This window comes from Crocodylus siamensis, chromosome 4 (assembly GCF_052110815.1).
Source record: "Crocodylus siamensis isolate JL-2025a chromosome 4, ASM5211081v1, whole genome shotgun sequence".
Classification (NCBI taxonomy): domain Eukaryota; kingdom Metazoa; phylum Chordata; order Crocodylia; family Crocodylidae; genus Crocodylus; species Crocodylus siamensis.
The window spans coordinates 6,013,088-6,025,585 of NC_143398.1; the positions used below are offsets into that span (position 1 = coordinate 6,013,088).

At 40.9% G+C, this 12,498-nt stretch overlaps 1 protein-coding gene across 3 annotated transcripts in view; it reads left to right on the top strand.

The window, feature by feature from the left end:
• CHCHD3 (coiled-coil-helix-coiled-coil-helix domain containing 3) overlaps positions 1-12,498 on the top strand; it is a 223,496-nt gene that overhangs the window by 78,788 nt on the left and 132,210 nt on the right. For all 3 annotated transcript variants that reach the window (XM_090041549.1, XM_090041548.1, XM_090041547.1), the window contains exon 4: positions 5,197-5,341. In XM_090041549.1, coding sequence (XP_089897675.1) covers positions 5,197-5,341 — 145 coding nt within the window. The remainder of the gene's footprint in view (positions 1-5,196; positions 5,342-12,498) is intronic.

Here is a 12,498-nt window from a genome sequence, read left to right on the forward strand (position 1 = left end):
CTTGTCTTGCATGAACAACTCCAGAAGGTGTTTCAGAAAGTGAAGAGCAGATTCAAGGGAGGTTAGTGCTTTGTGCTTGGGGAGAAGTATTTCAGACCATGTGAACTTGGATTGGGGAAGATAATGAAAAGGGAATAGATATATCTGTTAAGGATCCTCTTATGAGCTCTGCCAAGACTTCTTGCAATGTACCTTTTCTTTCTTCTGAACTTGTTTTGATCAGATGGTGTAGAAGCAGTCTGTAGGCGAGGTGAAAATTTTCATTAAAATGTAAACTTTTTTGAGGAAAAATACATTTCACAGTCTCCTTCTCTGTTTCCTCAGCTTCCACACCTTATGTAGTCTATGGTAAATATTATTTCAGTTTGTTAGTCAAACGTCTGTTATGTTTCACCTTATTGTAGTTTAAAAAAGAGAATGGGGGTAATATAGGAAAGTGAATTATGAAAAAAATATGCCCTCCTATACGTTGGAAAAGCCTAAGTGGCTTATTCAAGGGCTTCAAATCATGGCTATATGACATAGTCTTAGTTATAGAGTTCCGGTTCCTGAAATGTAGTGTTTCATTCTGAGCTGATTAATTGCAGGCAGAATATGAACACCTTGGGCGATTGGCAATGAATTAGTATCGTTTAGTTAATGTATACCTTCCAAGAAACACAACACCAAAAATGGACAAGGAATTTTTCAGATAATTTAGAAGGATATAAATTCAGAGATATGAAAGGGAAAATGCAGAATAAATATCTTCCTCCTGACAGAGCTGTGTAACTTGTTAGATCATGAAATGGTCCGGTCTGTTACCTTACCTAGGTTTCTTCAGAAGAAAATCACTCAAAATATCTCCTGTACTGCTTTGGTACTTTTGAGTAAGTAGTTCTCAATGTTCTAATTGAAAAGATTAGGGATCCTAGTTCTAGAAACTCTGGCATGGCTAGTTACCCTGGTGTCTGTTGGCTTGGAAATGGTATTTAAAGGTTTGCTTTTTGGGAATTGGCTTATGGGGGGGTGTGTGTGTGTGTGTGTGTGTGCGCGCGCGCGCGCACATTAGAATGGTTCAGGATGGGCATCAGGGATTAATTAATTTCTAAAAAGCTTAGCTCTTGAACACAAAGTTTCTCGCAGCCCTGGAAGCAGACAGGCTGGCTAACACACCAAGGCCACCAAGAATACATAGTCTGGAAAACAGTCTTGGAACTGGGAGCATATACCATATTGTTCCATAACATGAGATAAAGTGACACCAGCTAACAAGGCCCCAGAGCAGGGGGGCCCGAGTCCCAGTTTTGGGGGAACAAACTAAATTAGGAGAAGGCCCAGAAGGCTACGTGGACATGAGACCACAGAGAGACAACCAGCCAGAGATAGCCATGGATGAAGAGTCATCAGGAGGCAAGGAGAGTACAAAAGCAGAGACTTGAGAGTAACAAAGGGTGAGCCCTCCCTTGTCCCTCCCTGTCTCTTCCTCCTTCTTGTCCCTCCTGATCCTCCTTCCTGAGGGATCCCTGTCACTATCCCTGTCTCCCAGGAAGGGTCCCTGAGGCCACTCTGGACAGAGGGCACACCACTAGCCTGTCTCATCCATCCTGCTAGAGGTGGGGGGTGTGGACCTTAGCATCCCACCTTCAGGCTGCTAACATCTGACGGCTAACACCTAAGAAAGAGCCTCAGAGTGGAGATTGCGTCCTGGCCAGATGTACTTTGACTCTGATGACAGCCCTAGGATTTGGGAGAGGCATAGAATTGCTTGATTATTTGTATTGCTGCTTTTCTGTTATCACTGTGCATCAATCAATTTGCCTGTTATCGAATGGAAAAGTCATGGTCAGCCTGGGTGGGGGGGAGCAGGAGAAGGAGAGGGACCCGGAACAAGGCCTCTGGGTCCTAAATCCAGAGCCAAGTGTCTTCATTAGCTCAAAAGTAGAGAGAATTAGTGACTAGAAGGTCAACAAATAGAACGAAAAACAAGAGTGTTTACCTAAAACTTATCCTGGGTGCAAAAAGGAGCAAGCTTTTGTTTCCTAGGGATAAGAAAGTAGATCTGTTTTGTGATTTGGTTGTACTGGTTGTTTTCAGAGTCTGTGCAAGTGCTGTGCATTGCGAGTAAAATGGCAGCCTCCAGCTGAGCGTGAGGGAGAGTCTTCTTGCCTTCGATTATTGCACATAGTGAAGTCCTGAACCTAGACAAGGGAGCAAGGCCATCCAAGGCAAAAAGCTTAGAAGCTAAGCAGGCAACTCCACGTGAAACCCAGCAGACTCAGAACAGGATGAAGGGCAGTTTGTAAGCAGGACGTAAATTGTTTTGTCAATTTTTTCTGTAAACGTATGAAGTGTCACTTGACGGAATTCCTGGAAGAGAAGATCTGAAGACTAAAAATAAAGCTCTCCTTTGTACCTAAGCTTCCAGCCAACCAATTGAAATGCATCACTGGTTGCCAGGTAGACTGGCGGAGTCTTTAGCCCCCTCCCAGGCATGCTGGCATTGCTTGGAACAATAGGGAGTTTAAGCGCCCGCCCAGGTGTGTGAGGCCAGTTACATAGGCAGAGGGAGCAGGTTTCTACCCTCAGGAATGTATTCAGCTCAGGTACAACTCAGGGTTAGCTGAAGCCGATGGGGCCAGAGGCGTTTGCCCTCTGCAGTGACCATGGTAACCAAATTGTCAGATAGCAGAGCTTGGGAAGAGACAGAGATGCTATTCTGCCACACCATTTTTTTTTTTTGCTAGTCTATACCTTGCTAGGATTTCTCTATGCTTTTTACTGTGGTGCCTTCTGTGACTGGATGTACTCACTGCCTTGGCATTCCTGTTAATTCTGTGGGAGTCTTCAGTTTTTGAACAAAAACATCTAAAGTCCTGGAGCCAGGTGACGATAGCAGGTTAGATCAGGTCAGACAGGACAGCCCTAAATCGGGTTCATAAGAATGGACATGCAGCGTTCTGGTAGAAGCAGAAAGGAACGTTTCCATTTTCTCTATAGTATTCTTAGCAGGGAAGTTGAACATAACAGCAGTCAGGCTAAGTCATCAAACAACTTACCTGGGAGATAGGAACCTATTATTTAGAAGGGTTAGGAAAACTGACTTTCTGCTCTTTGGAAGAGAGATTAAGAGGAGACCTCGTTGAGGTGCATAATTCTGAAGGCAGGAAAGAGAAGTCTCAAAGACTAACTGGGCTAATGTCAAATAAAAGAAGGAAGAGGCATGAATCTGAGCGAGAAGCCTGAGGTTTCTTTAAAGCAGGCAGGCAAATGTGAAGAACTTGAGCAGCCACTTAAATAGAGTAATTAGTATGTGGAGTGAGGTAAAAGTAGGTATCTTGTGCTTTAAAAAAAAAAGCAAACTTTTAGAGGCAAATAAATGCAGGGAGAAGAATCCACAGAAGGTGACATGGGGTGTACTTTAGTCTCTGAAACATCTAAATGTAGCTTTTACTGTTTCTTAACAAAAAAGGACTACTGAGACTTCTATTTTGACACCCCTTCTCTAGGCAAAACAGCATTTCTGTAATCTGCAAGAAGAGTGGTGTGTTTTGACTGCGTTATTGATTGTGCAAAAGATTTGATGTATTGATGCTGCTGGAATAATTTGGGGGATCTTGGGAAATCACTTAATGGAATTTGGTCCGTGTCTGCATAATCTGACTTTCTGCTGGAGTAATTGAAGATGCTGCTTAATAAACTTTATAAAGACTCCCAGTTGGTTGCTGTGTTTCAGAGGGTTGTCTGAGCACAAAAGTAATACATGTTCTAATTCTCTTTTCTCCCCACCCCCCTTTTAAATCTTTTCCTTGGGGAAGAATTTAATGTACTATAATGCTGGTACTTTTTTACAAAGTGACCCTGCACATTATAATTTGTTCTCTGAATCTCCCTTGGTAATGCATAAATGCAGGGAAATTTCTGAAGCCCTGTCTCCTTCACTGTTTTTCAAAAGCCTGTTTGAAAAACTGTGTTTGATATTCCTTTACTGGCAGAGAACTCTCAAATGTTGTCATCTTGGTTTTTGGTGTAATGCAACATGTGAAGTAGGTTTATTTTATGAACTAGTCTTCTTTATATATCTGAAGGGGGGGTGTCTACGGACATATACATTTTATTCACATTTACGTATAAATGCATACATGTAAATCAAATGTATAGCTCCATAGATGTAAAATTATATATGGTGTGCTCATAAAGTTATTTTTGTATGGATTTTCATTAATCCTAATGGGTTTGTTAAACAACATGTGATCAAGTTCAGAACGCCCTGGGCCTGGTGTCTTGTGTGGACAAAATCTGTTTTAACAAGCTCAGGAAATAGTAATCCTTTGCTGTTAAATAGCTATCAGCATCTCATGCTTTCATATTGCTGTGCAAATATTAATTAGGTTTGGCATAGTTTTAATGCCCTTTCTGCAGGTGGCTGTGCTGATGCACAGTGCGGTTATAGCTAGGGACCTACTTAATTTGCAGCCAGGCAAAGACATTTTTGCGGCTTAGTCGCGGCACGAAGAGCTGATTTCATGGACGTTTCCTGGTGGCCCTGCCCCTGACTGCTGATTGGCAGAGTAGCCCTGGTGGGAGGAGGGATGAGAGGCAGGCTGCCATCTTTGCTGCTGGCTGCCCTCTGTGTGGCCCCGCCCCTGATTGCTGATTGGTGGAGAGGCCCCAAGGGGGGAGGAGGGTCTAAAGGGTGGCTGCCATCTTGCTGCTACCCTGCCATCAAGTGCCATCCCCTCCTGGGCTGGCTCTGAGGCAGCAAGGATCATTGGCTCCCCCTGGGGAGCCAGCGTTTTATTACTTTTTTTTTTTTAAAGTTGATTTTTGTGGACAGTTGTGGATTTCACAGTTGCCATGAAATCGCGAATTAGCTATAGCTATAGCTTGCAGCAACAGGAGCAGAGCAGAGTACTGCAGGGCAAATGCATGCTCACCTGTTCTGCAATAGGGAATAAAACATTGTGGAAATTGCTGACTTTTTTAATAGTCGGTTTTCTATTGTTTAAAAGGGCCCAATATTATTTTTCTATTATTTTTCCCAGTGTTGGAAGGAATGCTGTTACCATTTCAGTTCTGTGTCAAGATGGAGAATTTTGCGTGTTACAGATTTGGAACGTAATAATATAAAAGTTTCTGATAGTTCAGTGTCGTCACAACTACTCCTTTTTTATAATAGTGCTTTTGTTTTCCCCCTTCCCCCCATTTGTACTGTAGGTTGAAACAGGATCAGATGTACGTGCGTGATGAACTCGGCAAAGTCCTGGAGCGAGAGCGAACTGCTTCAAATGAGCACCTGACCAGAGCCATTCTCCGAGAGAGAGCCGCAACCGAAGAGGAGCGCGTGAAGGCGGAGCGTTTTGTAAGTGGCGGAAACGTCATGTAAAAATGCATGTGTCAGAAGAAATGGTTATGTCTTAAATCTTTCCTTGCCTTTGGCAAACTATAAAATCTAGAGAACTGGTGTTTTTTCTTTTGCTTGCAAAGTTTTTTTCTTACGGTGAAATTCATTTTTGCTGATATTTCTCCTGTCACTTCACAGTCCTTGTACAAATAGATGATTTAAAATCATTGTGCACTTTTTTTAGTGTCCTGAACTTGTGATGTTGCGGCAGGATTTTTTTGCGTGTGTGTAAATAGCATTTGAATCCCTTAACTAAATTTTCTTTTAAAGGAGGGGAGGCTAAAATCCTGGCCTGGTTCTGCTTAAGTACTTTGTACATCTAGGTAGATTATGTGATGTGAAGTTAGGAATGCTACATGACTGAAAACTTGATCCATGCACGCTTAATAATGAAGGGATGGCAACAGGACAGTCTTCCTGGGCAAAATAATTGACTGACTGAGGATTTCAAAGGTGTATTTTTTTTCCTAATTACCTTAAACTGGAAACCTAAACCATATGCGAGTAATTTTGGATGGCTGTGCCCCAAATCTTAGTGCCAGCTTATTGGAAGTCTGTGTTGAAGACCTGCATTGCACCGGAACATGTGATTTTTATATATGTGTGTGTGATATAATCACATGCTCCGGTGAAATACAGTTCTTCAACACAGACTCCCAGTATAGATTTATATATATAAAACCTCTTTGGCTTCCAGCTTGTGAAATACAGCTGGCTGTTTTTTGCTGGGAATTGACACTGTAGATTGCCATCCATTTCAGATGTCTGGCAGATTTGTAGCTTCCCACAGCGATTGCTGCAACTGCCTGTATTCTCAGGATGAAATCCCTATGACAGTTCTTTGAGGTATGGAGGCATTGCTTTGCTAGAAAGTACTTGAGTATAAACTGTGATATGGGCATTTTCAAGTTGGGGGAAAAAAATGAAGCCTGCATCTTAGAAACCTGTATGCATTTACTTCAGTTCACTCGCATGAGTTTTCCCTTTGAAATCAATGAGACTATTCATGTGAGTAATGTTAGGGATACGTATAAGTATTTGTAGGATTTGGTGGCCTTACTGCCTCGTGCTGCAAAAGCGATTGTGGAAATTTGTCCCTTCTGAAAACTATAAACGGATGGTTACCCCATATAACAAATGCATGAGTAAATGGTATTTTTTTGAATCCTAACTGATCTGGGAAAAAATCACTTGACTAAGCACAGAGAACTCATGCTTATTGTACATCGTCTCAGAGCTTGTCATGAACTGTATGCATGCAGTTCTATTGAGATACAGTTAATTGTAGAGGGGAAATCAGTTGATCCCCATCACTGTGTTTAACAATGGGGGAACAAAGGGAAAATGGAAGGGAGTTTTGTACAGGGCACATTTATTATGCATTTGATCCTAGAGTCTCTAATATCTTTATAAAGCAGACAGTCTTCAGGGCTTGAGACTAAAGAAGAGCTGGAGATTTAATATAGCAATCAAAGTGGGGTGGAGGGGGGTTGCATGGAGCAATAGGCATTTTGCATTTGTAACTGGCTTCATGCTTTTGTGAGGTGCATGTCACTCTCCGTGCCTGAAAATATCAAATGTATGCAGAGCAGGTCTTTTTAATTTTTCTTGAAGGCACAGGGTTTTCTCCTAGCAAATTTATAACACATTCATTTAACAGATATGTCACCTTTCATCTTTAGTTTTCACTTAGCCGAGAATATATTGGCTGGATGACCTAGCAAGCGACAAAGTAGGTTGATTAATTTTGTACTTATCTCGTGGAGGGTGTTGTTTCAAGCCCAGATAATGCTGGATGTAAAGTGGGAGAGGATGTAAATGTTGGGAATGCAGGCAATGATATGAAGCAGTGTTTAAAAATCATACAAGCTCTCCATTATGGTAAACCTTAATTCAGTATGCCGTTGCTCTATGACAGTAGTCCTCAACCTTTTTAGACTCAAGACACATTTTCATAACTTTTGAATTGAGCGGCACACTATTTCAAAACTACATTTCACTTGCTTTTCAACTGTAGCAACTCTTCTGTTGCAAAAAACTAAAGAAGATCACAACGGGTTAGATTGTTTTTGATAGTATGGATTTTTATTTGAAATCTCTGAGTTTGATAAATTGTGTGAGTGTTCCCATGTATAAGTACTAATGTTGTGCAGTACATTTAAAGGGGTCTTTTGTTGCCCTGGTTGAGAATCGCTGCTCTCTGGAGATGAAGGTGCTTTCACACGCCATCTGAGAGAGTCAGATATGGCCAACACATGCTTTGCATATGGAGACAATATGCCTTGTTGGCTGGAGCATAGATTTTGCATTTGGAAACAGGCCAAGTCTCTAACCTGTGCCAGTGTCTTGCTGAGCAGCTTGGGGATTTTATTTAACTTTTCTTTATTCTGGTTTTTCAACTTGTAAAATTTTAAAACATTATAAAATATGGGTAAGAAGCACTGTGTAGCTTATTAGAATTATAATTCATTCATTTTCCAAGGTTGCTTTCAGAAGGCCAGATTATTAAAATACAAAGTAGCAATTAATCTCTACCTGTGTTAGTGCCACAGTAATCTAATAAACATACTCAAAATGATAGAAAATCTAAATATTAAAAGTAAATAGTTTAACTACAAAGCTCTGGGTAGTAATCCTCAATTTCTTCTTCAGATCTCTTAAAAGCCCACTCCTCTAGCACTCCTTATTCCTAGTTAGGCTCTTTTCTTGGCTCCTTTGCTTACACACGTTTTGTTTTGTTTTTTTCTCTCTCATATATAATCGCTAAGGCAGAGATGATCTATATTTTGTCTTTGCAAAATGGTATGATGATTTCTCATACTGTCTGTAAGTCACATTTTCTCACCTACAACACACCTTTTCCTCAAAAATCACCCCCCAAATTGGGGGGTGTGTATTAAGCAGGCAATCTGATTTTCTTCTTGGGGTTAGAAGCGCCTTGATTATGTTCCCCCCAATACTCCCCTCACCTGGAGCATGTGTTTAAATGCCCTTAGGCTCTATCCCTGCTCTGTGGAGCCTTAATTGTGGAAAAATCTTTTTCTCCATTCTACCTTCCAAAAACAAGGTGTGGATTTTATTTGTGGGTGTGTTGAATACGAGAAAATATGGTAAATGGTCTGGTATACCAGTTGTTTAGATCCAGAAGGGATCCTAGACTGTTAGGTCCGTGGGTCAGGTCTTGGATATTGTTTGTAAAGTATTGTGCTTCTTTCCATCACTGTCTGAAATTCCTTTGTTGTTTCTTAATTGTTTTAATACTCTAAAGGAAAAAAGTTATGGAAGTAAACATCGCATCAGTGCTATTCTTACAAATGTATTTATCTAATATGATTTAAAAATGGCCGAGTGTGCAGTTGTTACATTGTATATCTATGCATGAATAACAGACACTGTTCTGATTACGTTCTCATCCAAAGTGCCTTGGAAGAAAGGTCGGGGTCGTTAGTGTCCAACCAAACACTGAATGTTAAATTGCGTGTAGAAGTATAAAAAACCAATAGTATGAACATGCTGAAGGAAAAGACATGCTGCAAATTCTGCTGCTGTTTTGATGCTTATATTATAGTAGCATTAAAAAGCAGCAGTCAATCTAGAAATCCCCGATACAGGCACTTGGGAAAATGTATGATTCAATGAGCAAATGTAACAACATTGCCAAATGCATTCTTTGGTTGCAAAGGCTTGTACTGCACAGCTGGAAAATTAAAAAAAAAAAATCCCACTCAAACATTCCCAGTCAAACTACAGCTCTAAACTTTGTCACTAACATTAGTGTTTCCCTTGCACTAGCATTCCTCTCTTACTTTTTATGTGCCTCCAACATCCATGATCTCCCTCCCTCCCTTCCCATCCCTCTTGAGAGACTTGTCTCATGCACTGTTGGAGCAAAGGAGGGGACGGGGACGTTCTCAGCAGGAGAAAAAGGTTTGGTACAGTGCTTATTTAGAGCACAAATAGGGAAGTGGCTGTGATAGCACTGAGAGACAACAGCTTGATAAGGATGCTTCTTTGTTTCTGCTATCTTTTGCTACTTCAGGAAGAGTTCCTCACTAGAAACCAGAAAGGGGCTTAAATGTGGGCAGGGGGAGCATGACGCCTCTCAGTAGTCAGTGTTCGTTTTTGGCCTTTTTCCAGTTGCGATGTGGCAAAGTAGGTAAGGCCCTCTCTGGGTTGTTCTAGGCTGCCCTGTACTTATTACATGGCATCTAGTACTGCAACGAAAAATCCTTTCCAGACCTACTTTCCAGCTGCTTTGGCTGGGTAGAACATTTGTAAAGCAAAGACAATACTTACCTCTCCATGTTCTAGTGGTCTTCACTAGAAGAAGTCAGTAGAAGTCTGTCCTACCTAGCACAAACTGATCTTTCCTTAGTATAGCTTGCAGCTGCAGCCCTTACTAGTATCTGCTTCTTGAACCAGCTGCCTACCTCCAAGTCCTACTTGGTAAATGTCTGCATTGGTCTGAGGTGTCCATTTACTATTGTGATATGTTTTTAAGAATGTAAACAATATAAGTCGTTCTGCATTTAATATCTTATGGTGCCCATTAGGGCTGCGTGAAATAGGTCGTATTCGATTTGGATTCGGCCCAAATCGGGGACAGTGATTTGTTTTGTTGATTTGGATGGCTGTCCTCAATTCGATTCAGCTGAATCCGAATCTGCAGATTAATTGCCGATTCAGACAATCAGCGATTGGGCCATAGACAGCACGTGTGTGTGTGTGGGGGTGATTGGTGGTGGACTCGGAAGTGGACTGGAAGTACTTCTGGTCCACTTCCGGATCTACCACTGAGCACGCTGGGGGCCCCCCCGGCTCGGCGACCAGCCGCAGGACCCCGGGTTTGCCCCTGACCCAGGAGGCACCAGTCGCTGAGCTGGGGGGGAGGTGCAGGGGGCTCTCCGGCAGAACTGGAAGTGGACCAGAAGTGCTTCTGCTTCACTTCCAGGTCTGCTGCCGAGTGCTCTGGGGACCCCCCAGTGCTCCTGTGCTACGCTCTGTCTGCCCCCGCATTACAGCATTCACGAACCGCCTGGGACCTTGAGGTATGTAGAAAAAACATTTAAAGCTGTCTCTGTCTGAATCGTCACATCTTTCTGAATGTCTCCAGATTAAAGGGTCTCTTGATTTGATTTGGATTCGGAGAGTCGGCCACCGAATCAGGCTGAATCTTCACCAGATCGAATCAGGGACTGAAGGTTTGCACAGCCCTAATGTCCATGCTCATAGTGAGGAAAAATGTCATGAAATCAGAAAGATTAAAAAAAAAATTCTCCATTGCCTTCCTAGATGTGTATTACGTGTGTGTGTGTATTTTTTTTATCCCCAGCTGCTGTGAGTAGATGCAATTGCTAAGGTATGTCTTTGAGTTCAATCTGAACATATATTCAGTTTTGGTATTGGTGTGATCTGTCCTGGCAAAGAGCAGGGCTTTCAGTGCTCATGAATCTTTAGAGAATTCTCGTTTTGCATCCTACCAACATTTGTTAATGATGGATATCTCATCCTATGAAAATCTTATTTTCAGAGACTGTTGAGGCTTTTAAAACCTTTTTTTTTCCACTCAAAATTGTGCACAAACCAGTTGGGCTTACTCCTGTTGAGTGGTTTTAAACGTGGTAACTTTGCCATAAATAGCTTATTGACATTCCATCACTTAAGTCATTATGAGTGTCAAGGTGAGATATGGAGAGCATGAAGTAAAAATCTATAGATAACCAAAGTGCACAAGGCCAGTTATATTTCCATCTCCTTATAATGACCTGGCACTTACTGTTAACATATTTGCTTCACTGCCTGGACTGAAATGAGCTGTCATTAAGATCTTACATTTTGGAAAACAGTTTTGTAGAGCTGCCAGTGACATTACAGTTTCATTTCCCATTGAAGAGGCAGATAAATATTGTTTTGTACATTTTGCTCTGACCATAACATTTAAAGTTGATTATCTTTTTCATTATGAATCTGGATCCATACTAAAACAGTATAAAGTTTCCTTTATGTATTGTCCCAAGTTTAGCATCGGGAAAGATGTTACTGAATTACATCTTTGTTTAAAGAAACATTTTGTAACATTTCCCCCCCTACATATACACATGTCTGTTAACATCTTTGTTTTAAAAAAAATCGATGTGATAGCAAAATCTTTCTATGAAAAACATTTTTGTAGCTTAGGTGAATATAGTAATCGGATTACTGGATATTTTTGCCCAGGAAAATCGTATTTGAAAGATATATTATTTCTCCCTTTTATTTTCCTGAACGCTAAAATCAATAAGCCAAATACATCCCTTGATATATCGGAACTGAAGTTGGTAGGGTTGCATTAGAAGTGAATGTGGCCCTTGTCACAATCAAATATGTTTCATTAAAATACAATGTTTCATACTCTTGTGTCTTAACTACTTAGTTGTTTCACCTTCATCCTTGGATAATAGCTGCAAACTCCCCCATATACTTGCTATTCAGTGACCTTTACTTTAGCAGTGCATTTGGTTTACCTATCCTCAATTCGTTACCTTTGACAAGGGGAGGTTCCCTATTTTCCATAAGAAGATTATATTCTGACCCTTCTTGCTCTTTCTTAACAGTCCTGTACTAACCACATTTTAAGGATGACTTCACTAGAAAATTCCAGCGGGCAGAATTACCAAATGAGGTAAAACATTCATCCTCAAGAGAACAGAAGTCTGTTTACAAACCTACGGTATTTATTACATACCTCATTTAGCCCATTCATCATTTTAATAGAAAAAATGAATCTTTTTAGATGATTCTGAAGTAATTTGAGGTAAGCTACACAGCCCAAGGCAGAACATGATTACATACTGTAGACAGGGCCAAGCTGTTTCTTTAAAAAAAAAATATATATATATATATATATGATCAGTGACTATAATTTATGACTTTGACATAGTGAAAATATTAAGGGTTTTTAGCCCTGTTAATACATGAAAATTAGATTAAAATTTTCAAACAATATGGGCCAGAGTTGGTACGGTGGTTTTGGCTCTTATGAATATCCAGTTTTATTATACAGAAGCACCAGCAGTTCTTATCATGATGATTTTGAAAATGACTCCCAACGTTTCCTTTCCAGTTTATGCAGACAG